The sequence below is a fragment of the Marmota monax genome, unplaced genomic scaffold (assembly GCF_021218885.2).
Source record: "Marmota monax isolate L192 unplaced genomic scaffold, Marmota_monax_Labrador192_F-V1.1 WCK01_AAM20220418_F8-fsc00353, whole genome shotgun sequence".
Lineage (NCBI taxonomy): Eukaryota > Metazoa > Chordata > Mammalia > Rodentia > Sciuridae > Marmota > Marmota monax.
The window spans coordinates 607,821-635,385 of record NW_026692700.1 but is presented as its reverse complement, the minus strand read 5'-3'; the positions used below and the strand labels follow the sequence as shown (position 1 = coordinate 635,385).

The 27,565-nt window shown below is 62.4% G+C and overlaps 1 protein-coding gene and 1 non-coding gene across 10 annotated transcripts in view; one reads left to right on the top strand and one right to left on the bottom strand.

Annotated features, from left to right (window-relative positions):
• The window catches only part of Rbfox3 (RNA binding fox-1 homolog 3), a 370,105-nt gene that overhangs the window by 334,333 nt on the left and 8,207 nt on the right, over positions 1–27,565 (top strand). For 7 of the 9 annotated variants that reach the window (XM_058579980.1, XM_058579985.1, XM_058579978.1 and 4 more), the window contains 5 exons: positions 13,107–13,361; positions 20,368–20,505; positions 22,140–22,193; positions 22,968–23,060; positions 24,381–24,441. In XM_058579980.1, coding sequence (XP_058435963.1) covers positions 13,107–13,361; positions 20,368–20,505; positions 22,140–22,193; positions 22,968–23,060; positions 24,381–24,441 — 601 coding nt within the window. The remainder of the gene's footprint in view (positions 1–13,106; positions 13,362–20,367; positions 20,506–22,139; positions 22,194–22,967; positions 23,061–24,380; positions 24,442–27,565) is intronic. The other 2 variants (XM_058579979.1, XM_058579982.1) reach the window with 1 other exon arrangement.
• Positions 26,062–26,196, bottom strand: LOC124094082 (small nucleolar RNA SNORA70). Its single transcript, XR_006852132.1, has one exon. It is a non-coding gene; the product is annotated as a small nucleolar RNA SNORA70 (small nucleolar RNA).

Here is a 27,565-nt window from a genome sequence, read left to right as displayed (position 1 = left end):
CTGCTGTTGGGAAGGGACCCTTTGTAAGTGTGGGGGCTCGGGCCTCCCAGGAGCTTCCCGTGTGCCCAGACTGACCGCCTCCCTCCAAAAGAGAGCCCTGGAACTCATGGGGACTGCTTGAGGCAGGGCGTCCCTGCTGGAGGAAAGGTGGCCTGAGACAGTGCTCACATGGCCTGGTCCTTGCCCAGGGGTCCCACCACCACCTTCCTGCCTTCTCATAATCTCCACCCTCTGCCTGTCCCTGCTCCAAGATGGACACCCCTGTGCACCACCTCTGAGCCGGCTCAGTCTCCCCTGTGGCATTCAGGTACAAACAGGTCAAGGAACAGAACCCGCAGCCCCCTGCCAGGGGCCTGGATCCTAGGTCAGGTGGCACTACAAGGCATGCCCAGTGCCCCAAACCTCACTGCCTACAGCATCAGATGGGCCACCTCTGTTATTCCCTGAGGAAGTGACTTAGAGTCCCTCCAGCATCAGGGACATTCAGGGACCTTCAAGCTCTTCCTGACACTGGGGGTGCCCAGGATTCCTTTGCAGACTCAGAAGCAGTCTGTGTTCTTCCCCTGGACCCCTCTTCGAGGCCCACCCTCTTCTCTGGCACTGCTGATGGAAATGCTGTGCCCACTGTCACCTGGTGCTCCTGATCGAGTGTCCCCAGCCCAGGCCCTGGTCCTGTGCATGAGCTCCTGCCTGCCCCGCAGTTGTTGGTTCATAGCACAGTGGCCTCAGCTGGGTCTGGGGTCCCCAGGGTCCAGGCCCTGCCCTCTGGGCATCTGTGATGTGTGAGCCTAGTTGTTGGGGGCCACAGGCTGTGTTGGCAGGTCAGGTTGTGGTTGGAGAATCGTGGTTTTGACAGTTTGGGGGGATGTGACGCTGTTGGTCCTGGGGCTGTACTCAGGAGCTGAGCTCACCGCGTGATAGGACCTTCCTGTGTCCCAGCCTGAATACTGCTGTGGAGATACTTGTGACAGGGCGTGAAGGCTCCTCCCAGAGACACCGCGTGGACCACCAACTCCAGCAGGTCCCTGTGAGAAAAGGGACCTTCAGGGCTTTGTCCCAAACGGTCCCGGAGCCCAACTCCAGCAGTGGTGGCTGCTGGCATGGGAGGCCTTATGTAACCTTTGCTGCCAGGAAATTTACCTTCCTAATCGCATTTTGCAATTCTCATGTGAGGGTGTCTTCCCAGAGCTCACGGTCACCAGGAGGTGGCTGCGGGAAGCCTGAGGGCACCACGGAGGGAGAGGGAACTGTCTGGGCCTTTGGGGCTGCGGGGCGCAAACCGTGGGCTACACCAGGACTGGTCCTGCCTGCCCTGGTCACCCCACCCACCCGCCAGGGCCACCCGCTCGCCCACCTCATGTCCTGGGCACCGTGCTTAATATCCTGTTCCATTTGCTAAATGAAGAGCACAGGCCATTAATAATGCTAATATTGCTTAATGCGTGTGCAGGAGCAGCTGGGATGCCACCGTGGCTGGCAGAGGGCTCATCCTGGGGTGCAGAATAAAAGAGGGGCCCAGGGGCCAAGTGGGTTCTCTGAGTGGGCCACCTTGACAGCTGACCCTCAGCCTTGTGCTCACAAGGCCACCCTGAAGGGAGTTGTGGCCCAGATGACATTCTCCCTGTCCCTCAGTAGACCAGGTGTCTGCTGGTCATCCACCCCAGACCCGTGTATGCACAAGCCAGCTGCCCTATGGGTCAGTGGTGGCACCTCGAAGGAGGAGGGAGAGGACAAAGTGGAGATCACAGCTGGGGCGAGACGGCTTGGGGCTCCAGCGGGGGAGGAGGAGGGAGGCCTGGGTCACTGCGGGGGACCTGCAGAGCCTGACCAGGACATGGCCCCGCAGCGGGGGTTTCACCATGGTGTGGGGCTGCAGGCAGTTCTCACAGCGCGAGCAGACGTGGGACAGCATGTGTCACGCGGAGCTGCGGGGGTGCCAGTGGCTGGTTGGTTGAGACTGGGCCTGGGGCTGGGCCCTCGTTGGGGACCCTGCCCTCTGGCTTCTCGTCCCTCTCCTCAAATGCTACTGCCACCTCTGGCTTCTCTCACCGCCCTACCACTGGTGGCCCACAGGTGCCAGAACACTGACTCGCAGTCCCTGGCCTGGCACAGGGCGCGGCTTCCAGTTGCTGGTGGAGGAGCCCCACCCGTCCCTGGAGGCAGAGGGCCCCGGGGGTGGGAGGCCTTTGGTTACCCATGCACTGGGGTCTGTGGACCCCCGAGCCTGGGCTGCCCACCCTCCCAGCATGGCTCAGGCCAGGTGTTGGGCCCGGAGCTTCCCTGGGCAGGGGGGCAGGCCCCGTCATGAGAGCCACCATGGCCGGCCCCACGTCCACCGTGGTGAAGAGGGCCGTGCCCAGGCACTTCCTGGTGCTGGGGGTCCTCCCTTCCATGTCCCCAGGCCCCTTCCTTCCCTCCTGTGTCACCTCTTTGCAAGCTTTGTGTGCCCCCAGAGAGAAGGACAGTGAGCAGCCACGGTGCTGGCACTGCCTGGGGAAGGGTGGACACAACCCTCACCCCCAATTCTGCCCCCAACAGCTCTGACGTTCCTGGCCATCTCACCAGTCAGACCAGCAATGGGCACCGTGTCTGCTGACCAGGCCCCACCTGTCCCCAGAGGGGAGTGACCCGTGCCTGGAACTGACTGCATGTGGTGCCTGCACATGTACAGAGCCTCAGATTCAGACCTGGGCCGAGCCCAAGGGACAGGCATGGAATAGGGTCACAGGGGCCAGGGACTGGCCCAGCTCTCTTGCCACCCTCGCTGACCCCAGATGCAGCATCTGTCGGCCCCCTTCAGGGACCCCACCCGTGCTCGTGCCTGTGCTGGCCCCAGTCCTAGCTGGCCCAGCCCAGCCCAGCAGCCCATGTCATGTGGGTGTGGTCAGGTGGGACCTGCCAATGGCGTTCCATCAGCTTGGTTGACAGTGGGGGTGAACCCCATTCCCAGGAGGTGACGGCTCCTTGCTCGCTTCCCCAGTGGAATGGAGCGTTGGGGTAGAGGTGAGGCTGGTGGAAGACGGTTTATGGAACCCCGTTATTTATGACTGGTCTGCAGTGAGCTTAGAGGGAATTACTGCTTAATCGTGTGAAAATCCGCCGGCTCGCCTGGGGCTTTCCAGCTGAGAGCTGAGCCCGGCCTGAGCAGGACCGGGCTGAGTCTGGGCTAAGGGCTGGGGTGGGCTGTGGACGGGTGGCAGGCTCCATTCCAGGTGTCTTTCAGTCACTAGAAGGGGGAGGTTCCTGGGGGTCTGTGGGTCCAGTTTGCACCTGGACTTGTGCCTTGAACCCCTAGCCGCTGGTGAAGCACAGGACCCTTTCTCTGAATAACAGTCTTAAAAGCACAAGATAAAGTACCTGGGATGTGAAGGAAACCAGCGATATCGAAACTCAGTAACCAAGAGAATTAACCCCACAGCTGTGTGACGTCACAGGCTGCAGTGCTCAACTAATTCAACTAGTGCAGGAGTCTCCAGGCCTGGGGCTGGTCTGGCGGTGTCCAGGCTTGGTGGTGGGTGATGTGAAAGTTGGTGGGAAACGCAGTGGCAGAGTGGCTGCGGCAAGCTGGGAAGACGCTGAGGTCTCTGCTGCGGGTCGGGTCCTGCTCTCTCACCCAGGGCTTGCAGCCACACGTGGGTGCAGAGGGAGGCACGGTCATCCTGAGTTCTCCCCAAGAGTCCACAGAGCACAGCATACAAAGTGCATGGACACCCTGTGCTCCTTTGGGCCACCTCGTCGTTCTGGCGGGGTGGCCGACCTGGGTCGTGGCTATCGGCCTTCACCCTGCAGGTGAGCAAACTGAACCAGGAGCCAAAAGGTTTGAAGCAGCCCCACCTCTGGGCACAGAGGCTAGAGCTGAGGGTGGTGACCCCACCCCACGCCAAGCCTGGGCTGAGGGCAGGGCAGCTGACACTGTCCAGGGAGCAGTGCCCAAGCCAGGCTGGTCCCCTGGGGTGGCCGACAGGCTCCACACTCAGGCCTCACATTTGCCAGGGCCCCGTGGCCCACCCCGTGGCCTCCACACTGCCGTCGGCCCTCCTGCCTCTGTGGAGAGCCCTGGGGCCCCAGGCCCTCCTGGAAGGCTGGGCAGCTGTGGAGCAGAGGAAGAGAGGGGCTGGGAGAGGCAGGGCTCTGCACAGGGGGGTGGCCGCGACCCAGGACCCAGCTCGCACCTGCTCCTCGTTGCCAGCAGCTAGTGCAGAGCGTGGGGCTCGAGGCAGGTGGACTTGCTGAGTGGCCCTGGGCTTCAGACCTGCTCACTTATGTTGGGCCCTGCCGAAGTCAGCCCTGAAGGGCCTGTAGGTCCGAGGGGTACGAGAAGACTCTCATCCCGCCCAGGCCCTCTGGGATGTCCGGACAGCCTGGGTGCCAGGCCCTCACGGGAAGGTGGGAGGGAGAGAGGAGAGAGGCCCGAGGGCCGGTGGCTGCGGAACACGGAGACCTAATGGTCCCTGAATGAAGTAATATGCGGTGTGACGGGCCATCCGACAGCCCTAATTAATAGGAGATACTAGACTGGCTGTCGGGACAGGACGGATTAGAGGGGGCGGGAGGAGCCAGTCACTCAGGTGGATTGCTGCCCCAGCCGTGCAGCCCCATGAGCCCGCTTCGTGGGCAGCACTGCCCAGCTCCCCTCTCCTGGCCCCCAGCCCTACTCTCCCACCTCTGACGCAGCACTGCCCCGGCCTCCCACAGAGGCCCAGTCTTGCTAGGGCCCCCATGTCCAGGTCCCCGTACCTCCTCTGGCGGGGCTGAGGAAGGTGCGCTGGGCCCCTGAAGCAGGTCCTCCCCACCCCTGGGCACGGGTGTCCTGGGTACCAGCCCCGATGCTGCATCTCTCCCTGGCTGCAGCCGCGGTGACTTCAGGCCAGCAGCTTGAAATTGGCGAGGCTGGAAGTGTTGACACCAAGGAAATGGCCGTGCTGCAGAGCGGGCTCTCCCCTAGACCTCCCCGGTGGAGGCCAGGGAGAGACTGGTCAGCCCACGCAGAGGCGGGGGGCATCCTGTGCTCACTGGGAAGTGCCCCGCACAGGTGAGGACCTGACCAGGGACTTGGGGAACCCCGTCAGTCAGGTGCTGGGCCTGGGGTACCACTGCTGCAGACCCTCCCTCCGGCCTGGGGAGGAGGGCACGCCCTGTTAACCCTCGCTGGACAACAGCCCACCCCTGTGGGGCAGCATCAGGAGGGCCAGAGTTGTCAGGCCTGGCTTCACTCTGGTCGGCCGCGTCCTGGCTGTGTGTCCTTGGGCAGGTTACGTTCCCGCTCAGTTTGACAGTTCAGTGGGTTGTCTGATGATTAACAGAAACAAAGTGTTTTTATTGCTTGAGCCAGTGGGGAGCACTCGGAAGCCCTCGGCCAACGGTGTCACCACAGTCATCACCGTCACCAGCATCACTTAGCATGTCTGGAGCACCTGAAATGTGCCTGAGCCAGGTCAGGCACAGGTGATGGTTGGTGGTAGAGGCTCAAGCCTTGTGCTCAGGGTCTCCTCGCCCAGAGTTCTGGAATGTTCCGCTGGGGTCCCTGCACCTGGGCAGCAGCCTTGCTGCGCTGAGCCATTTGAGCAGCACCCCCTACTTAGACAGGGCCACTGCCGAGTCTCTGGCCTCAAAGCGCTGACCTGCAGGAGTAGTGCTTCCAGATGCCCCTGAAGAAGTCTTGGAAAGGAGGCACATTTTGTCCTGCAGTGGCCATTTGTCCTGGAGCAGGGACTTTCCACAGCTCACCCTCTGGAGCTGCTGGCTTCGAGGGACACAGAGGGGCCTCCAATGCAGAGGGTGTGGCCCTGCCTTCTGAGCCTCAGCAACTTGGCTTTCTAGGGGTGCCCGGGCTGTCTGGGCGCTCTGTTCACCCTCCCTGGCCCTTCTGAACCCTGAAGTTGGGGTTCAGGAGCCCATGAGCCGTGAAGATGGCCCGCTCCTGGGCTCAGGAAGCAACTGAGTCAGGGCAGCAGGCTGGAGAGGGAGAGCGAGCTGTGGCCGAACCGGGCCCTACCTCCCCTCCCGCTGACTGCTCCAGCCTAGGGTGGCCCCAGCTGGACCCTGGGTCCACAGAGCACTGGGGAGCCCGCCTCTAGCTCCTCAGCAGGTCCTTCACACTCTCCTGTGGTGGTTTAGTCTGTGACCATGCACCTGGGAAATCAGCCCCCCTCCTGCGGGTCGGGCCTCTCTGAGTCATGGAGCTGCGCTTGATGCTAAGGCCAGAGCATCCTCTGCCAGTGGGCCACCCAGGAAGGCCCAATGTTACCCAGACCCCGGCATGACAGGCTCATCGGCTGGCCCTGGACACCCGTGGGATCCTGCGGTAGTTAATGCTGGTGGGGCCTCTGCCAAGGTGACCACTCCCCAAGGACAGGCACTTGGCACCAAGCGGGCACATGGCACCTATTTGGTGAGCAAGCCCATGCACACCACTGCTCGCTCTCCAGCCACCGCAGACACAGAGGACACAGGCCCTGCAGCACTCCCTGGCAGAGTGGCTGAGAGCCGCTCCAGCTGCCCCTTCCTCTCCACGAAGTCCACAGAAGGTGCTCTAAGCCCTTCCAGCTCGCGCCTGCTGGAACGGGTGGCCACAGGTCTCTTTGAGAAGGGCCACCTCCACCCTCCACCCTCTGTGGGTACTCAGACGGCCCCTGCTCACCCTGGTGGGTGCCAGTGATCCTGGTGGGGTGTCTCCCCCAGGGGTGGCAGACTCTTCTGATGGGGGACAACGACCGACCACCAATGGATATCAGGCCTCTTCCCAAATGCCGTTTCCTAGCCTGATCTCCACTCCCAGCACCTCGCTCTCCTGGGATGGGGACGTCACCTCCAGGAAAACACAACCCAGTGTGTTCCCTGAGACCGTCTGCCGCTCCCCCTGTGCCCCCACCTGCTCCCCTCCATCACCTCCTGGACATGGATTCTCCTCTCCTTGATCCTGTTCACACACTGCCCCTGGGCAGCCCTCTTGCTCCCTGGAATCACCTCCATCTGCTCTCCAACAGGCCACCTGGGCAGCCTGGCCCAGAGCCATGCTCTCTGCAGGTGGGCATCAGGAAGACTCAGTCCTGGGGAAGGGACTGTGCCAGAGTGCAGGCACACGCCGCCACTGTCTAGTGACGGTGGTGCCAATTCTGAAGGCCTGCCCAGGCTCAGACCCACCGAGCCACTCACCCGAGTCTTCCCCTGTCAGTGGGGGTGGGGCGGGCATAGCCTACACTTCCTGGACTGGGAGAGCCAGGACGGTGAAGCCTTGTGGATTCTTTGTATCCTTGGAGAGTCAGCCTGCCCAGGACCTGCCCATGGACCACACGTAGAGCTGGGTATCTGGTGGAAATTTCCAGAAGCCAGGTTTCATCTCCCCAAGTGGCACAGCTTTCTGGCAGAGCTCTTCTGAGACCAACCAAAGGAGCCTCCTCCTTGGTAATGACGGAGGGTACCTGTCAGGGACAGCATGGCAGGCTGGGTTGTCCCCTGCACTCACCTCTATTCTAGGACTTGGGAACTGAAGGAGGTTTCGGTTTGCTCAAACTTCAGCCAGTTGTGGCTGCAGAGTCCCCAGCACCCAGAGAGACAGGCCCAGCCCCACACATGCAACCCCCAGGTGGGGGGCAGGGGAAGGACCATCCTGTCTCCAGGTTGGGGAGATCAGAGCACTGAGGTCACCTTAGTCATGGGGTCCTGGGGACTGGGCCCAGACCTCCAGGCTACCTTCAGTTATGTCCCAGGACAGCCAGCCTCCCCCAGACACTGGCCTCTGCAGAGGGTCAGGGAGGACCACCAGATGGACCAGGGAGGCTTAGAGCAGGCACCTCCCGTTCTGCAGGGATTGCTGCCTGCTACAGGGCTCTGGCCCGACTCTGCCTGAGGCTTCGGAAGTTGACCCGCAGCCATCCTATCCAGGTCCCCGCCACAGGCAGGTGTGACTGACAGCCTGAGGATCCAGGCCAAGCCCCTCCTCCATCTGTCATCCCTCCACATCCGTGTACCAACCACACCCACGTGGCAAGAGGGCAGGATGGAGGCAGGAAGACTTTGGAGCACCTCGGACTTTGGACTGGGGCTGGGGAGCTTTCCTGCCCACTGACCCAGTAGGCCCTGGTCTCGGTGTCCACCTCCAAAGGTCAGGGGGAGATAGATGGTTGGGGGTGGCTGTGGGGGTGAGGTCCACTCCTGGGCAGGCTCAGATGCGGGTGGGTGGACTGCCTCTCAGGACAGACAGGCTGGTGTACACGCCAGGTGGTCACGGGGCTCCCACCCCCTGCTCTTTTCTCACTCCCGCCTCGAAGCCAGCTCTGCCCAGAGGTGGGGAGAAATGGCCCAGTGCCCGGCTTCCCACTGCAGCCTGGCCTGCAGACCTCGGGCACGCAGCGCCCTCTCTCCAGGGGTGAGGAGTCGGAGAGCAATTAGCTTAATTGGCCTGGAGGGCCTAGGAGTGGACGGCGCCAGGAAGGGACTGTGCAGAGGGAGGGAGGCCAGGCTGTGCAGGGAGGGCTCTAGCCGCTGCCAGGCTTCCAGAGCACTGTGTCCTGTCCAGCACCGCACACAGGCTGCAGGACGCAGGCCGGACAAGGAGGCACCCAGCCAGCAGCGTGAGCAGAAGCCCTTCCCTCAGGCCTAGGTCTTGGGGATGACAGGCCCTGCCACCCAGCCTCTGCCTGCAGGTGGACAGCTCCCCGTCCCCATTCCACAGACTGGGTTGCTGAGGTCCAGTAGGTGAAGGCCATGCCCAGGTTCACTCAGCAATGGCGATGGTAGGCCAGTGCTTGGGGTTCAGGGACCAAGGGCAGTTCCACCCCAAGTGCAGGAGCCAAGGCCAGGCCAACTAGGCCATCAGCTGCAGGGCCCTGCCTGTCTCAGAGCCTCACTGCCCATTTCTCAGGCCAGAGGAGCCCTTTCATCCAGCATGGGGACGTCAGGACCCAGCAGGCAGCAGGTGGCTTGTCTAGAATAATTTGAGGCAAGTTTGCTTCAAGACCATTTACAGAAGTGTCCAGAGGGCAGGCGGAGGGATCACCAGGGACAGCACAGGAGCCTGGAGCTGGTGGCAATGAAGATGTGCCCAGAACCCGTGATGGAGGGGGGTCAGAGCAGGGCCTCATCAGAGGAGGCCAGGCCCCCCTTGGTCCAAGATGGAGCTAGCCTGAGACAGCCTCCCCAGTCAGGGAACCAGCACCCCAGATCATGCTTCCCTCCAGCCCCCGGAAGCCAGAGAGCGTGGAGTCCAGTCTCAGCCTCTCAGAACAGGGACAGGGTGACAGGTGGACAGAAGCCTGCTGGGCAGATGCCAGACGCGAGGCAGTCTCTTGGAGCACTGGGCCCAGCCTCAGGGCCGGCACAGCCGCCCTCCCTCCCTGACTTCCTTGCCCCACACCTGAGCTGGTTCCAGATCTCTGTTCATGGCCCGGGTCCCCCTGCCAGGACGAACACCACCCTCCAGGGAGCTCGCTGCCTGCCAGCCACCATGCTGCCACCCAGGAGCAGCCCCACCCGACCAGAGCCTCCTCCTGGACACAGTCTGCCTCAGTCCCCTTCCTGCGCACTCAGGGCCTCTGTGAATGCTGCCGGAACCACACTCCGTTTTCAAATGTTGAGCTCGTTGCAAACCTCCTTGGTCAGTGCCCTCGTCTGCCCCAGCATTAGGCCTGGGTCAGCCCAGGGGACAGCTGGGGTGGGGTCTGAAGGACCAGGCAGCAGGTGCTAGCGAATGTGACCCTCTCCTGGGACTGATCCAGGCCCGAGTGCCACCTTCACTGACTGCTGTGGGGTCAACACTCCTGTGATCTGCTTCCGGCTGGGAAGGTGGGGTCACTAGCCTGGAGTGGCAGGAGAAGCTCCCAGGTGGCTCCAGGGAGCTGGAACGTGCCCTCGCCGACCCATCCCCTTCCTCCCCAGCCCCCTGGGGACACAGGCAGAGAGTGCATGCAGTAGGTCAGTCCTGTGGGCCTCAGAGCTCTGGGCTCACCTGCTCTGTGAGCCTGGCCAGGCACTCGAGCGCCTCAGTAGAACTGGTGACTGCGGGCTGGGCGGGGGCTCAGTGGCAGAACTGCTGCACAGCATGAGTGAGGCACTGCATTCAATCCTCAGCACCACGCGAAAATTAACAAATAAAAAAGGAATTCTGTCCATCTACAATGACAAAAAAGTGGTGATCGTGATCCCTCCCACGTGGGGAATGGGTGGACAAACATGAGACAAGGAGGCAGAGGGCAGCACAGGGCAGGCCAGCACAGTGGGGTTCCGGAGAGACCTGCTCGGTCTGAATCCCCCACCCGAGGGTGTTGGCCAACCTCCCCAGCCACAGGGCAGGAGCAGGGGGGACTCGGCCCTGAGCCTCCTGTTCCTGCCTGCAGAGCAGAGTGACACCCACCCTGCCTTACTGGCGTGGTGTGGGGACTCAGTGAGATGGCGTGTAGAGCTCAGTCGGTGACCGTGTCCACAGGACTGTCCCTCTTTCTTTACGTGCAGCCATTCATCCACGGGGACGTGTTTGTCACGTTCCTGCTGCACAGCACACTGCCTGGTGCCTCTGTATTGGCAGGTCCCCGTGACTGTGCTCTTTAGCTCTGGGCTCAGCCCTGCAGGAACCACCACAGTAGGCTTGGTTGGCAGCTATCACACAGTCCCAAATGCAACCCAGGGAGGGGCCCTGGCGGGGAGAGAGGGATGGGTGGGGCGCCCATCCTTCCTCTGGCCTTGGAGGAGGGGGGAGCGGGGAAGATGGTGTAAGTTAGTGAAGGCGCTAATCAAATATTCATCAGTGAATCGATCTCCCCAGTGTCTGCCAAGGCCCACTGACAGGCCCGCGCCCTCCCGGCCCTGCACCCTGCACGCTCCCTGCTTCCTGTCCACCCTTTGGCCTTGCCCACCCCCCCCAGGGCCATCCCAGGTGCTGGGTCCTCTCCCACTGCGCTGGACACTCCCTTGCTCCCACCTCCCTGTCCTAGGTCCCCACTTCCCAGGCTGGACGCCAGTGTGCCAGCCAGCAGTGGGTGGCGTGGCCTCCCGGCCGCTTTGTAGCAGTAGGCAGGACCCTCCAGGCGCAGGCGTTGAGTGAGTGTGTGCCTGTGCCCGGCTGTCCTTCCCTCAGAGGGCTGGTGCTGCCCCAGTTCCCAGTGTCTATGGAGGGAGGGAGAGACCAGGTGGCTTTGCTATGGAGAAAGAAGGGAAGAGGAGAGGATTTCTGGCTGAAGCCCTCGCTTGGTGTGTCCTAGGGTGACAGAGAGGGGACAGCTGCCACTGCAGAGCCCAGCCGAGGTGACAGTGGGCACTAAGGGGAGCAGGGCAGGGCCGACTGTCCACCCTGCCCCCTCCCAACTGGTGGCCAGGCAGACATGGGCGGGGCCAGCACTGGGGAGGGCCCAGCCTCCGACCCTGGCCTTGCTCACCACGGCCCCAGTGGCAGCCAGGCTCCTTGGGGTGCTCGGTACTCTCACAGCTAATTTGGCATCAGGGCAGCTGTGGTGCGAGTTTCCCTTCCTGCTGATCAAGCTGAGTTCAGGTCTGACACACCCCAGACGCTGGAGAATCAGCGTTGGGGGACAAGTAGCCACCTAGCGAGAGATGTGACGGAGAACAAGGCCTGGCCACTCTCTGCGGGACACCCGTCCTGAGGTGAAGACAGACGAGACAGTAAAGCACGTAGGGTGGGCCTGCGGGGGACACGGGGCACATGAGGGGTCCCCCTTGGTAGGCGAAAGCCCTTGGCCTGCAACCCTGAGGCTGTGGCGGAGGGAGGTGGGTTGAGAGGACGGTGAAGAGCCAGGCCAAGGGACCCTGCAGACGTGCAGGGGAGCAAGGAGAAGACCCTCCCACGGGGAGCCCAGGCCTGGCACCCAGTGGTTGCGCACTGGCGTCAGCATAATGAGGGACGCCTGTGGTCGACGGCTGCAGGGGAGCGGCAGGTGCGAGGTGCGGGTGGCGGCCGCCCCGCTGCACAGCCCTCCTCCTCCAGCAAAGCCAGTGCAGCAGGGACTGGCGCTCACGCCTGGTCCCTCGGGAGCTGGGCCATGTGCAGCCCTTCCCGTTGGGCTGTTCCTGTAGGAGATGGCACCTGTCCTTCCAGGAGATAGACCTCCCACCACGCACGGCCTGGGTCCGTGCCTCTCTGCTCAGGGCGTGTCTGCAGTGGGGAGGCAGCAAAGCAGAGGCCCCCTCTCCTGCCTCCACTGGCCCTCGCTCTGAGGGCTTGAAGGCCCAAGCTCTTGTCTGGGGCAGGACTCCGCCAGGCTTCTCATAGGCCTCATTCAGTGGTCCTCACAAGCAGAAGCCTGGATGGGGCCAAGGATCTGCTCCTGGGGGGACTGCTGCGCTGCGGGCCCTGCACGCCGCTCTGAGGGCCTGTCCTCCCCCTCTGCCGGTGCTGGCTACTAGAAGCCCCCAGGAGGGACTAGGGCTGGCATTCAGGGAGCGCACGTCCCCTCCCCGGGCAGCAGGCCTTTGCAAGGGCAGGGAGGGGTCCTCGGGACCTCCCTGAGGACCTGGAGATGGAGGCAGAAGCTTCTGGTTGGTGAGGCTCCCGCGTGATGGCCATCTCTGGGACTTGGGCTGCTCTGCCTCCAGGGATCCAGGCTGGACGGGAAGCTTTGCGGCTGGGAAAGCAGGGCTCAGGCCTGCAGGGAGGCCAGGCACGTGCGCCAGCCAGAGGACAGGAAGGGTCCTCACGCTGCGGGGACATTGCACATCTTGACCAAATCAATGGTATCTTAGTGGTGTTGGTCTTACAGGGCATTGCTACTGGGGACACTGGGTCAAAAGCACACGGCGTCACTCTTATTCTTACAACTGCATGCGAGTCTGTAGTCATCTCAACCTAAAATGGTCTTTTTAAGTTAGGAGGGTTGTAAAGGGGGAAAAAGCACCTGAAGTGCGTTCTGAGGACTCCAAGCTGCCCGTGCTCAGGGGTGTCTCGTTCTGCACCTGGACTCCCGGTGCCCCCCAGTCCAGCACCACCTCCTGCTCTCAGCTGGGCCCCTGCTGGGGGACCAGGAAAATGCATCTGAAAGTACTAGGTGGCTACCACCAGGGCTTCTGGAAAATCTCGGCTCACCTGAAAGTCACCATCCCCATCCCCGAGGGCTCCGGGACAGGATAAGACTAAACAGGCCTTCTCTCTCCTTCTGCAGGGTAATCAGGACGCCACGGCTCCGCCTGAAGCGATGGCCCAGCCCTACCCCCCTGCCCAGTACCCTCCTCCGCCGCAGAATGGTATCCCCGCTGAGTACGCCCCACCCCCACCGCACCCCACGCAGGACTACTCGGGCCAGACCCCGGTGCCCCCAGAGCATGGCATGACCCTGTACACACCAGCACAGACCCACCCAGAGCAGCCGGGCACAGAGGCCAGCACACAGCCCATCACTGGGACCCAGACAGTGCCGGTAAGTGTCCTTCACCACCCTGGGGCCCAGCCCAGGAGTAGCAGGAGGGATGCCCCCAGAAGAGGGTGGCTCAGGAGGGCCTGAGGCAAACGGGTGGGGGGTCTAGGAGGGGACGCTTGTCCAGGCCCTTGTCCGGGGGTCCTCATCCCAGCCAAGATACTCCCAGCCTGGACTTCACAATCATCAGCCGGCACCAGGAGACAGGTGGTGAGCATGGAGGGACAGTGGCCCCCCTGCCCACCTGCAGCTGTCTCTGGCCTCCACAAACCTCTCAGCTCACCTGGGAGGTGGGAAGCCTATCCTCGGCGACCAGAGACCTGTTAATGGAAAGCGAGGGAGATGGCGGGGGCCAGAGGCCTGGCCCGTGGGGTCTCAGGGGCACGCCAGCGTGGGTGAGGGGAGGCGGCGGGGCTGTCTGGCGCGCAGGCCCCTCCTATCATTTCTAATCACTTGTAATCTACCTGCTTGGCCGCCCGCCAATCAGATAGCTTCAATTATGTGGTTGTAATGCAGCTGGAGCAAAAGTGCTGATCCCTGCACTTCTCAGATTTCCTGATGGAGCAGGAGCTGGTGAGGAGCAGTCCCACCCCGTGGGCTCCCTGTCCAGGCAGCCCCTCCCGCAGGCCAGGCCCCCCAGGCCCCGCCGGCTCCATCCTTCACTGGCCTTCTGGACAGCATTCTGCTCAGGGCTGTGGGTTCACCCTACTGCCCCTGCTGGCTCCCTCCCAGCAGCTGGCCCTGTGAGCTGGCGGGGGCCGGGCCAGAGCAGAGCGGCCGGGCCCTGGCGCCTCCGACGGCCCCCAGCTGCACTCCTCGGCCCTTCCCCCTCCTGGGCTGGCTCCCAGGATGCTGTGCACATCCAGTGTCACCCTCTCCTGCCAGCGAAGGCCTCCAGTGTCACCCCAGCTCTCTGTGGACAGAGCCCACGCAGCTGCCCCCTGGGCTGTCAGGCCTTTCTGTGCCTCCCTGGCAGACTCCCCAGAGTTCCTCCAGCTGTAAGCCACAGACACAGAAGGCCAGACCCCTGGGCTCCTAGAACTGGGAGCCAGACCATACCTCCTGGGACGCCCTGGCCCAATCCATCCCACCCACCACCTACGCGTGCTCAGAGGTGGCCCCCGAGCCAGAGAGATCCACCAAGAGCAAGTCGTGGCCAGGTGGCCCAGCTTTCTTCTGATGGACCCGCAGACAAGGCCTACCTGGCTGAATCGCCACTTCTCCTTATGAACAAATGGGAGCCTCTCGTGCTGAGCCTCAGCTTTGCCTGGAAGAAAGCCGGGGCTGAGACAGGAGGGGTTACAGGTGACACCAAGTGGGGACTGACGGAGCCCTGCAGCCTCGGGACAGCCTGGGGCCACCACAGACACCACCACCAGGACCTACGTAGAGGCCTCTGTCATTGCACATTCACCCAGACATTTGCTGAGCACCACTGTATGCCAGTCTCTGAATCAACTCTGGGGTACAGAGAAAAAATGAGCAGCCCTGTCCTCTGGCTACCACCAGACAAGGACAAAAACATCAGAAAGGGGCCTGGCTGCATGGGAGGACCCCAGAGCCAGCAACGATGGCCCACAAGGATCCTACTACATCCAGAGTAGTATTCCAGCCAAGAAAGGCCAGCCTCGCTGCTCAGGGGTTGGAGTGCCTCCTGAGGAACACACCTGGGCCAGAGAAGACAGGAGCCAGATGAGCGGGCAGCCTTGGCCTTCCTTCCCTGGGGCTGGGTCTCTTCGGGTCCTACAAAGGGGTCAGGGTGGAGATGCACGGGTCTTTCATGCTGGGATGCAAAGGAGAGAGTTATTCTGTGACCTGGGGCCAAATGCAGGCTGCAGGTGGGAGGGACTGGACCACCCTAGGAAGGAGTTCTTGGAAACATCAGGGATACCCCACGAAGACAGGGAGCCTCTGGGGGCCTGAGCCCTTGACCTTGGAGCACTCATGCAGGAGAAGCCTGCCACCTTGGGAGGGAGCCTGAGAGGACGGCAGATGCCGTCTCTGCTGGCCCAGGGTTCAAGGAGCGGCTCCCTCCCAGGGAAGCTGCCTGGTGCTGGCAGCATCTGCCTGCATCCTGTCCTTGCAGATGTGGGGACACTCTTTCAGCTCATCTGAGCCTCCTCTTGGCTTCCCCAAGCCTGATTTTAGGGTGCAGGGCTGCAGGGCTGGCCACAGGGGCGGGTGCCAAACCTTGGCCTGAAGCTCATTTCTCCCACCAGGTCCCGCTTCCCTTGAGCTCCTGGGAGGGGGCCACTCTGTGCCCTGGTCTCTTCTTTCCCTCCACTCAGTGCTCCCCGGGGTCCCCTCTTAGGTGCCTGCTCTCAGTGCCAGGTCAGGACACTCAGCCCCTGGCCCTGCCACAAGCCCAGATGTCGCAAAGGCACCAGGGCCTCCCTGCCCTTCCCTGGAGGAATTTCCTCCTGCTGGTGAGAGCACCTTGCCTTGGGCTGTCCAGGGCCAGGAGGGAGGCGCGTTCTGCAGGGCTTCCAGGTACCCATCAGTCAGCCACCCAGAGCCCCTGAAAAGGTGGCCTCTGGAAGTCCGGACCTGCCCAGACCCCAGGTGACGCAGGAGACCTGTTGTGGCCCGAGACCGATGGGCGTGTGGGTACAGGGGCTCTCTCGGTGTGCAGTTCCTCTCCTGCCGCTCCCCACGCCAGCACCCCAAGGGTACCACGGGCTGAGGCTCAGGGAAGGCTTTCCTAGGGTTTCTGGCCCCACCAGGGCTCCTCCTCCTCTTCTCTCAAGAGGCTTCCTGCTGGGAATTGGGGGTCCATGTTCCAGCCAACTCAAGGCCCTCCGGACACCTCCACCACCCAGGAGAGAGGCACAAAGACCCCAGTCTAATCCCATGGAGGGGGCAGAGGCCAGGAACCCCATCAGATGACCAGTTGTGATTGCCAGCAGCCTTGGCTCCAAGGGTCCCCAGGGCAGAGCTTGTGCTGATTTCCAAAGTCTCAGTGGGCCCAACAGGTCCTTCCCTGTGACAGCTCCTCTTCTCTGCAAGGGGACCTCCGCCAGGGGACCTCCGCTCTGGCAGAGCCCCTCTTCTTCCTGTGGAGTAGGCCGTCTGTCTGGAAGTCCCGCACCCGGAGCTCCTGCGCCTGGGTCCGCATCTCACACTGTTATCACCAGGACACGGCGGCACTCTGTGGACAGAGGGCAGCCCGGGGTGCAGAGGGGTGCTGCAGGGGGACCTGGGGACCTTACATTACTACTCTGCAGCACCTAAGGGTCTAGATGGCAGGTGCCCCCAGGATCACTCATTCATTCACTCAAGGTCATGTGAGTGTGGCAGCGCAGGGAGACCTACAGGGGTCCCCCCATCTTTGTGCTTAAGGGCACCTCAGCATGTCAGAGAAACTGATGTGCGGATAGAACATGCCGGAAGAGGGCACCTGCACCAGAGGGCTGGGGCTGGCCGGGTGGAGGAAGGTGGAGGAAGGTGGACAATGGGCCTCTCCTCCAGGAGCTGCAGCCTCGGGTCCCTGCCTTCTCCACTCCAGGGCAGGGGTGGACGTTGGCAGGAGGGTGGTTGAGAATGGCAGGAGGGAAGAGGAGTTGGCCCCACACCACCCCCACGGTGGCTCAGCCACGAAGCCACTCTCCAGGCTGGAGCGGGCGGGGCGGGCGATGCAGCCACCACCACGATGCCACAAGTGCAGAGGCCAGCAGTGGCGCTGGGAAGAGGTGGTCGTTCAAAGGCCAAGCTGGAGCACTGGGCGCTGCCAGAGGGGGGCTGCCCAGCTCCCCGTGCTGAAGAAGGCGCTCCTGGCCGACGGCTGGAGGCCACGTGCAGAGGGCCCCTCCTCCTCAGCGACTGGGGCCCACGAGGGAGAGCCAGGCTGTCCACCGGAGCCGATGGCAGGGTGGTTGACAAGGGCCCAGGAGGTCCCTGGGGGAACAGGGTGACAGAGATGGGGCTGCAGAGAAAGCTCTCCAAGAGCCGGTTCATCCTGTGCCGCGTCAGCAGAGCTTGGCTCTGTCCCCATGTAGGGGCTGCGGAGTCCTGCGGGGTCCAGAAAGGGGACAGAGAAAGCCACATAGCCTTCTTTCTCTGACTGCCTCTCTCTGTGCCGAGCTCAGTGAGGCCCAGGCCAAGAGGGTGCAGGCTCCTCGGAGTGTGGGAGAGGCACTGCACAGAGTCCAGACCCTGCCCAGCCGATAGGCGCTGACTCCTGGCCTCGAGTGGGTGGAGGCCGGAGGGGGAGGCTCCATAACTGCTGGGGCGAGACCCAGTGATGAGGCGACCCTGAAGCAAAGCCACCACACTCCCGGGGGGACACAGCTGTAGTCTCCGTTCTCCCTACGTTGGAGAACTGGAAGCACAGACTGCTTTAAAAACAAGTCGGGGAGCCTCAGAAAGCCGCGGGGAGGAGGCGGCTGAGCCGCTGTGATAAATGGTGGGCAGGCCTCCATCCCGCGCAGGGGCAGGGGCAGCGTGCAGTGACGCCCGGGCTTCTCAGCACCCCTTACAGTTTACAGTCCCTGGGCCCATCCATCTGCCTGTCCACAGCTTAGCTAAGGGCGGGGCAGGCAGGGGGCCTCTTCCTGAGCCCCGACACCTCACGGCTCACACCATGTGCATGCCCCTCACCCCTTTTCTCCTGACCTGTGCCCCTTTAGAGCCTTTGAGGTGGGGTGTGGTGGTCCGGTCACCCCAACTTCATCAGCACCAGTCCCAGGCCCCCTCCCCACTGGCCTTCTCTGGGGAGGGCTTCCTCCATCCTCCTGGTAGCACATGGCTGCGCTGACCAATGCCCTCTGGTGGTCCAAAGCCAGCACTGCATGTCCCTATCCAGGCTGGATTCCCAAATCCAGGACACTGGTACCAAGAGCTGCTGTGGAAGACACGGGTGCATGGAATGCACGGGGAGGGGCGCACTCCATGGCAGGCCCCTGTACCACACCTGCCGTGGCCACACAGTGAGCTCAGACCTATGCAAGGCCCTGGCATGCTTGGGCAGTGCTGCTTCCTGGGCAAGGCCTGCGTCGGCGGGGCAGCGGCACCGGAAGCTGGGTGTGGGCCTTCCAGGCCTTCAGGAGGAGCCCCGTGTGCCCTCAGAGCCCAAGCCTGCTGCCCTGCATTGCCCCACAGAAGTGGGGCTGTCACGCAGGCCGGGCTGGCAGTCTCCAGAGGCTTGTCCGCCCCCTCCCCCACCAACTCTTCCTGCCACGAAGCCGTCCGTCCCACGTGCAGCCCCCATGGATGAGCTCCTGGGTTGACCTTTGGCCCAGCTTGCGAAAGCCCAAGGCCCTGCCCACTCCAAGAACCTGGCCACTCAGCCCCTCAGGGGCAGCAGTCCAGGTGACATGAGACCAGGGTATAAGCTGATGGCCCTGGGGGTGGGGGCGCCTGGCTGCAGCCGCCCTGACCTGTGTGTGTGCCGCGTGCTCATCTGCCCGCACAGGAAGGCATTGTGTACAGGGGACAATGTGCTCCATACCCTGCAGGCTCCCAGCTCCTGCCTGGGCTCCAGGGGCCATCACCAGGGCCCTCTGCAGCTTAGGAGGTGCAGGCTCCTGGTCACCTAAGGCCTCCAGCTGCCCTGAAGCCTGGTCAGAGGCCTCCTGTTGAGCTCAGGAGTAGGAGCGAGTGGCCCAACCTTCCAGAAAGGGGACAGAGAAAGCCAGGTAGCCACTCGAGTCCATTGCCCCTTAGCTGCCGTGTGGCCTGAGGGGGGCCACCTCCTGGGCTCCATTTCCCTGACTGTGGTGTAAGGCCTCAGCCCCACTCACCGTCCACTCCAGGAGGCAGCCGTCCTGAAATGGCCTGAGCAAACCAGGCGCTTCCTGGGGACCCTGGGGACCCGCTCTGGGTGTCTCTGGCCAGCTTCCCCTGCACTGCCAGGCTGGCTGCCTCTGCTCCTAGGGCCACCCGGGAGACCATGGCCACCAGCTCCTCCACTTGTCCCAACTGCAGCACAGACCTCCTGGCACCCTCTGTCTGTGCCCACAGAGGCCCAGGGTGGCTGGAGCCAGACACCCCCACCCAGTGCCATCAGCTGGTACCTGTCCCAGAAGCAAGTCAGAGATCCAAGTGCAAGCCATGTGTCTGGAGGGGGTCCCTCAAAATCGCAATGACCAGCAGGGAGTTGAGGCAGGAAGGGAACGCCCCCATGGCTGGGTGCCCACGCCCGACGTTGGCCACCACTGTGGACACTCCGCTGCAGTGCTGCCCACCACCTGAGCAGAGCAAGGTGCAAGGCTGGCTGGCCCTCTGTGGCCTGGGGTGTGAGCGTGACTGGCAGGTGAGGCCTCAGGCCTGGCGTCCAGGACCGGAGCTCGCTATCTGCCCTTGCTGTTGTGGATGCATTAGCACTGAGCCAGGTTGGAGGCCAGCCTTGTGGTGAGCTCGTGGCCTGACCACCAGATGCAGGCAAGGCTTCTTTCATGCTGCCTCAGGACGCCTGGGCTTCTAACTGGGAACTGTGAGGGGAGGGCTGGCGCATGGGCAGCTTGTTTTCTGAAAGTCCCTTCGGAGCCCCTGTGCTGGCCAGCATTTGGACCTACATGAGGGACAGACCTTGCTGTCAGGCTTTCAGATGGGTTCCTAGAGGGCCCCCAGGGTCCTGAGTGGCAGTAGCAGGGCTAGAATAAGAGGGAACCTCTGCAGGAGCTCGCCATGAGAGGCCTTTACAGATACATGTGCCCAGAGGCCTGGTTCTGAAGTCTATCTGGCCGAGACAACACCAGGGTCTCTACACCCCCAAAACATCCTTGAGAGCAACAGTGCTCACTGGGACTGAGTGGCCCTTGAGGTTTCCCCTCTGTGGTCAGGCCTGAGCAGACGAGCTCACAGCAGGCGGCCGAGGAGGCCTGGTGCTGGGATGGCAGGAGGGAGCTGGCCTCGCCTGTGCATCTGGGCAAAGTCTCAGAGGTGGGTCCTCGACGTGGAGACGCCGAAGTGTGGGAACTCGGCCCAGATCCTCGGTCTGGGCCCAGGCCCGGGACCGCCTGCTGCAGACGGGGTGAGCAGGCCCCTCCACAGCCAGGTCCTCTCCCCACAGCAGGCAGATGAGGCGGCACAGACGGACAGCCAGCCACTCCACCCCTCCGACCCCACAGAGAAGCAGCAGCCCAAGCGGCTACACGTCTCCAACATCCCCTTCCGGTTCAGGGACCCCGACCTGCGGCAAATGTTCGGGGTGAGTGTGCCAGGGCCCATCTATCCTGCCAGCCTGCACTCAGCCCGGGTGCCAGAGCAGCTTCCCGGTGCGGGTGGAGAGGTTCCAAGAGTCCTTCCTGCGTAGGTCCAGCTGGCTGGAGCTGTGGGGCAGGGCAGGAAGAGGGTCTTTTGTGACTACCCCTGTCCCCCACCGTCCCCATTCCCCACCAGAAGTCCACCTTCCACCCATACCACCTGTCTTCAGGAACTTGTGGAGTCCCCTGGTCGTGGCAGCGGGTTTGGTCATTCTCTGCCATCTAACTGCTGTCCCCTAGCACCTGGCACCTGCAGGCCAGCCCGGCCTCTGGCCTCACACAGAGCAGCAGCCCCAAGCAAGACCTCCCCTGGGTGCCTGGGGACAGGGTGCCCCCTCTCTCTGAGCCTGTCAGGTAAACCGGAGGTGCCTCCTAGCAGCCCAGAGATGGTCAAATCCCAGTCCCCAGGCCAAGGTGACCATGGAAGTCCACTCCCTCCTTGACTTGGAGCCCAGACTTGCCGAGGGCTAAAATGATTCAGAATTGGGGGTGATGAGCACCCTGCATCCTCCCGACCTTGGGGCCTAGGGCTCTTCTCCGAGCCTGTGCCTGGGTAGAGCCACTGACAGTTCTGAGCTCTCCCCAGCCCAGGCCCTTGGCCGGCATCTGCTTGCTGGGTCCCTTTAGTGCAGAGACAATGTCCTGCACTTTCCAGAACCTGAGAAATTGGGGGCTTGCTGTGCTGGCTCGCTGGGCCTCCAAGGCTCTTGTCCAGCCCCTGGGGCTGCTCAAGGGGAAGGGGACCGCGTCAGTTGCCGGCATGGGCTACAGGTTGAGCCCCCGAGGACCTGGTGGGGTTATTCAGGGACCTGGCTCACAGGCCCATGGCCTCACATACCAGTGAGAGACAGGCGCTCACAGGGACTTTAGCTGGTGATGGTGCAGGAAGGGGTAGCCAGAGTGTCCTGGCCTACTGCAGTGTGTCCTACCCAGGGGCCTGGGCTCTGGTCCCTGCTGCTCTGCACCTGACATAGCCCGGCCCACCCAGCGCAGGCAGCGCAGGGTCCTGCAAGGCCCCAGTGTAAGGCCCTGGACCCCCTCCCTGGTCCCTCTGCCCTCCTCTCCCCTCATCTTCCCCTCCTCAGCCTCCTCCTCCTCCCACCACCCCTCCTCTCCTCCTCGCCATCTCAGGGAAGCCTGAGGGTCCCTTTCCCAACCAAGGGTCCTGACGCTGTCACCTCACCCCCATTCCTAGCCCCAGCTCATGCCACCCCCCTCCCCATCCCACCTGTGGAGAGGGGCCCCAGTGACCTTCACCCTTTATGACAAGTGAGGAATGGCAGTGATGCCTTGGGCGTCCCTCCCCACATGGCCATGTCCCAGAGGACCCTGGTGATACAGCACCCCGCATCCCCAGTCCAACCGGCAGTGGGGCCAGTATCCTGCACTGCCCCTCAAGAGGAAGACCCAGGCCTCCGGGAGAGGGTGTGGGCGTCCCTGCCAGCCCTACTGTGGAGGGGGAAGGGCCCTGGGGCTCTGGTCTCGCAGCCTGGGGGGCGTCTCTGGAGCGGAGTGGACGGGTCCTGTCCTAACCCTCTCTCCTGTGTCCCTGCCCTCCCCTCTGCTTCTATCTCTGCAGCAATTCGGGAAAATTCTAGACGTGGAGATCATTTTTAACGAGCGGGGCTCCAAGGTGGGTGCCACGCAGAGGCCGCCACCATTACCGCGCCAGCTGTAGGTCCTGCCAGGCTAACTGTGAAATGTGCGTTTCCTTCTGGAGAGCTTCGCGCCCGAGGACCCCGGGCGACAGGGTGCTTGTCTCCCCGCGCTCCCGCCCGCCCCCAGCTGTCTGTGTTGTTGCTGCTGTTTCTCTCTGAGCTGCCAGGACCCTTGCCTGTACCCCAGCGCCCCACCCTGGGCCTGGGTCCCCCCACCCCCCACTCACCCCCAGGGCCGCAGGCCTGCCCTTGGAGATGGCCTGGAGGCTGGGGGAAGGGGCTGCAGGGTGGGCCAGCTGGGAGGGTGCCCGGCAAAGACAAGCCCTGTCGCCCCTCCAGGAAGGCGAGACCCCCACCCCAGGCTCCTAGGGCAGGGGTGGGTGGGGCTGCTTCCCCGTGTGTCCTGAAGCCCAGCCCTGGCCCCCGCCTGAGGAGGGGTTGGGGTGCAGGCCTGGCCCCTGGCCAGGTCAGCATCTCTTGTAGCTCTGGCCTCTCCCCTTAGAGGGGCAGGCGATCAGCTCCAGTCGGGCTCAGGCCGGGCAGCAGCTGCCCCCGCTCAGGGCCCACACGCCCCGAGCATCCCGCGGTGGCACCAGGACAGACCTCTGGGCTGCCCGAGGCTCTCCGACTCTCCTGACTCGGCCCTCTCTCCCCCTCCCCCTCGCCCTCTCCCGTGCCCCCTCCCCACTCCTCTCTTCCCCCTTTTCTCATCCTGTCTTCTCTCCGTGTCTGTCCTCCTCTGCTCACAGGGTTTTGGGTTTGTAACTTTTGAAACTAGCTCAGATGCTGACCGAGCCCGGGAGAAGCTGAATGGGACGATCGTAGAGGGACGAAAAATTGAGGTGCTCAGATAAGTGTGCTGCGCCAGGGAGGTCGCTCTGGGGCCCCGCCAGCCCGCCACTGGCCGCCCAGCAGAACCCCGCCAGGGTCCTCTGCGGCAGGAGCAAGGGCCACACTGAGGCCAGAGCCCCATGGCTGGCCTCTGGCTGAGCCCACTGCCTGGGCTTCAGGCTCCCCAAGGTCCCTCCCCTCCCCATCCTTCCACTTCCCAGGAGAGCCCTGTCCCCAGCCAGACTCCAGGAAGCCCCAGAAACTGTGTTTGAGGCTTAGCAACTTGAAGCAGAGTGGCTGCCTGTCTGTCCCCATTGGCAGGCGGCTGACTCCACCAGGAGCTGACTCCAGGCCCTTCTCAGCAGGGAGCAGAGCTGCCCCTGCCCACCCCCCACACAGGCCCTGTACTGCGCCCCTGGGTCCCTCGGCCTTCACTCCCAGCTCCTGCTGGATACAGGCAGAGGCAGCAGCAAGTGACCCGAAGGGCAGCCAAGGGCCTGCCAACCCCACTCCCCCTGCCTCAGTGGCTCTGGTGGTCCCCAGCTGGGTTCCAGACAGGCAGGGCCTCCAGGAGAGGCTGGAGGCCGGAGGCAGCTAAGGAGGAGCCCGCGGGCAAGAGGAGGGAGGTTTCAGAAGCCAAAGGTGTTCAGTGGGCACTGAACCAGCAGTGCCCAGTGGGCTCCAGGGGACACAGCCCAGGCCCTGTCGGCTCACACCAAGGATGTGGGAGCAGGCCGTGTGGCCCGAATCCTGCCATGGGCACCGCCTGCCCTTTTCCCTACTCCCTTCCACACAGGCTCCTGTCCACTGTGTCCCCCTGAGCAGTCTGACAGGCCCCTGGGTGCCCTCCTGTCCAGAGCTCCCACCTGCCTTGCCCACCCCGTGCACACAGACCCCAGCAGAAAGCTGGGTGCCCAGACCAGTTGAGGACCCTGACCTGAGGGGGAGGGGTGATCCTTCTGGGGGCAGGGAGTGGCCATTGTACCTAGGAGGGCCTCAGCAGCTTCCAGGGAGAAAAGGTCTTGGAGGCCACGGGCGGCTGCTCCGGGGGCACTTGGGGAGCTGGCAGCGAGCTTCTCCTACAGTCCTGGGCTGCCAGAGAGGCCGGGCTCCTTACTGGAACAGCCCACGAAGAGCAGGAGGTGCAGGTCTGGACCAGGGGCCTTGGGCCAGGCCAGGTGGCAGCCTGGGCGCCCTGGGGCCTCCCTCCAGCTCCCAGCCCCCTCCCCGGAAACCATGGGGAGGCAGGAGCAGCATGGGCAGGACTGGGTTAGACAGTGGGCCTGCGCGGAGGCTGACGCTCCCTCCCCTCCTCTCTCCCTCTCTGGCAGGTCAATAATGCCACAGCCCGAGTCATGACTAACAAGAAGACCGGGAATCCCTACACCAACGGTAAGGGGCACAGGGCCCCGGCAGGCTGCAGGGGCCAGGCAGAGGCCCTAGGACTCTTGGCCCCAGGGAGCCAAGACTGCTGCAGGGTAGCCCTCCTAGGTGCTGTCCTCCACTGCTGCTGACCCAGCTCTCCTGCTTCTGTCCAGCTAGAAGTGGTGGTCAACTGAGGCAAGAGTTCTAGGGTGACCACCTCCACCCGTGCATCAGAACGGAGCCCCTGGTACCCCAGAGGCCATGTGAATAGTCTTTGGGCACCGTGGAATCGCCATGGCCTCCTGGGTGCTGGCATAAGTTCACCCAGGGGCTCACATTGGAAGGGTTCTTGGTCAGACCTGCTGCCCTGACATAGTATGCACACGCTCAGGAAGAACTCGAGGCATGCTGGATGATCCTGGACAAGCTTCTAGACCTCTCTGAGCTGCAGTCTGCTCATCTGCAAAGCAGGAATAGTGATATCCATTGCCCAGGGCTGTTAAAGGGCAAATAATGCTCTAAGTGCAGCCTAGGGTCCAGAGGCAGAAGTGCTCGGGATCAAGTGCGACGCTGTGGAAGGAGCTGTGCCCCTTGGGCTTTAGAAGTGTTGACGATGCTGTGAGCACCAGGTTGACCCCGCAGTCCCCGAGTTAACTGCCTGGTCACATGTGTGCACCTGACTGCAGCAGGGTGCAGGGTTTTCCTTTAAGCACCTTTCCTTTGAACATCGGCCGATGTTAAGAGCTGGCCATGGAAACCCTTGGAGGGATGGCTGGTGGCCACTGCACGCCTTAGTTCCACAAGGCCAGGGGACTGCTTCGAACACTGCAGCCACATGCCAAGGCCTTTTCTAGATCCTGCTGCCCATAGTCAGGACAGGTCTCTCTGCAAGCCACCTACCCCTGCATAGGGACAGGGTGCACCACATCACATCCAGCCACTCCTGTCCCCATGTGATCTGCCCCACATGGAGTCAGGTGACCAACCAGCACAGAAGCCTGCCCCGGGGCATGGGCCAATCTGATGCATGTGTCAGGTCCTAGAGGAGGAGAGGGGCTCTGGCCAGGCCCAATTAGAGTTGAATATTGTGTCCTTCCTCCCAGATTTTTTGAAGACTCAAATTTCAAGTTCTTTCTAAAAACTAGCAGTACCCCAGCTTTGCAAGTGTCCCCAGTACATTATGGCTGAGACTTCTGTGATCTGGTGCTAGGCAGGAGAAGTAAAAGTGTTGACACAGGAAGTAGGATTTACTCGTGGGCATGATGAGTGGGCAGCATAGTAGAAGCCCTCATGAGTGCAAGGACCCACATTTGTTTAGGGGCCCATGACTAGGGGTGCATCTGACCCCACAACCACCCTGGGACAAGTTGCTTCTCAGTCACTACATTTCCAAATTCATCCACTTTAAACCTGGTAAAGCCCTACTTCATTGCAATGTGGCGATCAAAGAACTTGAGAGGATTTGAACTTGGCCCTGCATAGGGTGTCAATCACATGCTCCTTGTTCTGCAGCTGGTGCAGGTGGACATGGCAATGGGCCAATGTCAGTGCTACACACTTGCTTCGGGGCTTCCCAAAAGCACCCCAAATAACTGACTAAAGCTCAAACTGGGAGCACAGGGCAGAGTCAAGGGCATGCAGTGCAAATTCTGCCTCCAAGGTCCCTTAGGCCAGCCATCCAAGCAACAGCTGCATATATTACCAAGGAGGCTGTTGTTTGCAGCCATTGCAAACACTGGGCCCCCACAAGGAAAGGAGCCCCATTGACTTAATTGGCTGCAGAGAACAGTAGACATGTTCACAGGGTTAGGCTGATCAGCAGGGTGCCGTGACACTACTGGAACACTGCCCACCCTTCACTCAAGAGCCTGCCACTGCTCTCTGGGCAGCACCCGAATGCTGACAGTGAGGAATGTCGAGTGGAATTCATCCCCAGCCAGCTGTGCAGTTCCTAAGGGTCTGTCACCAGTGCTGGCCAGATGTTGGGAAATGGAGAGTGGCAGAACCTTTGTGTACCTGGCTGCAAGAGCAGTCTCACTGAAATGCCTTCACAGAGCTAGGCAAGAATCACAGGGCTGCAGGGGGGGTGCCTAGACCCCGGCAGGCTGGCCCAGAGTAGTCTGAGCATGCTCACCACTCTGAGCTCGCTGAACTTCAGGAGAGGGCAGAAGTTCCCTCCGCAGATGACAAACACACCAGCTTTGACCAGGTGTTCCTATTTACAACTGAAACAGGGGCCACCCCGTGGGCCTCAAGATGCCTCTGTGAGCTGTGGGGCTCCAGGCTAAAGTGGGGCCAGCAGAGAGAGGTGGAGGTACCTGGACAGCCAGAACTGACAGGGGCATCCAGGAAGCCAGAGTCAAGGTCCCAGGGCCCCTGAAGCAGACATTCGCCTCAGAGTCTCCCTCATCTAGGGTGGCGCCGGGGGAAGGTGCACCTGGGATAGCCTCAGGGCTCACTCCATCATGGAAAAGCCCACTCTCCTTTTCTAAACTTTGATTTCTGGAAGACTCCAGAGTCCCAGCCCTGACATCCAGTCTAGGTGGAGAGATGGTGGACTGGGCATGGCAGGCAGCTCAGTCTCCTGGAGGGGCTGGAGAGGGGTCCCCGGATGGCTCTCATCTACCTACCCTGTGATGAGGCTATTAGAATCTGGGTGAGGGGCTGTCACATGCAGTCCATGTGGAGAAGAGCCACCCTCTCCAGGATGTATCTCACCAGCTGGCTGGCAGGTTTAGGTCCCCCCTGTCCCTCCTCACAGTGCTGAGGTTGGGCCTGGCCCTATCCTGTGCCTGGCTGGTGCTGCTCAGAGCCAACCGATCTCCACTCCCAGAGGCTCCAGGTGGAGTCAGACCTTTGTGCCTTGGTCCTCTGTGAGAGGACGGCCCCACCTGGGAAGGGGAGGACTGGCATGCAGATTCCAGCTGGGGATCCTGGGAGAGGCCTCACACCTCCTTCATGGCCAGTCTTCCTGCACCTCCCTCAGCCTCCATATCTTCTACAAAGTGGGAAGGGTGTGCCATCCACCTCGTGGGTGGTAAGGACCCCATGGGCACCAGACCTGGCAGGAACTGCAGACGTCATCACCCTTAGTCCAGAGCCAGTGGCCCTTCCTCTCCCTCCTTCAGGGGTCCTGCTGTGGACAGGAGGA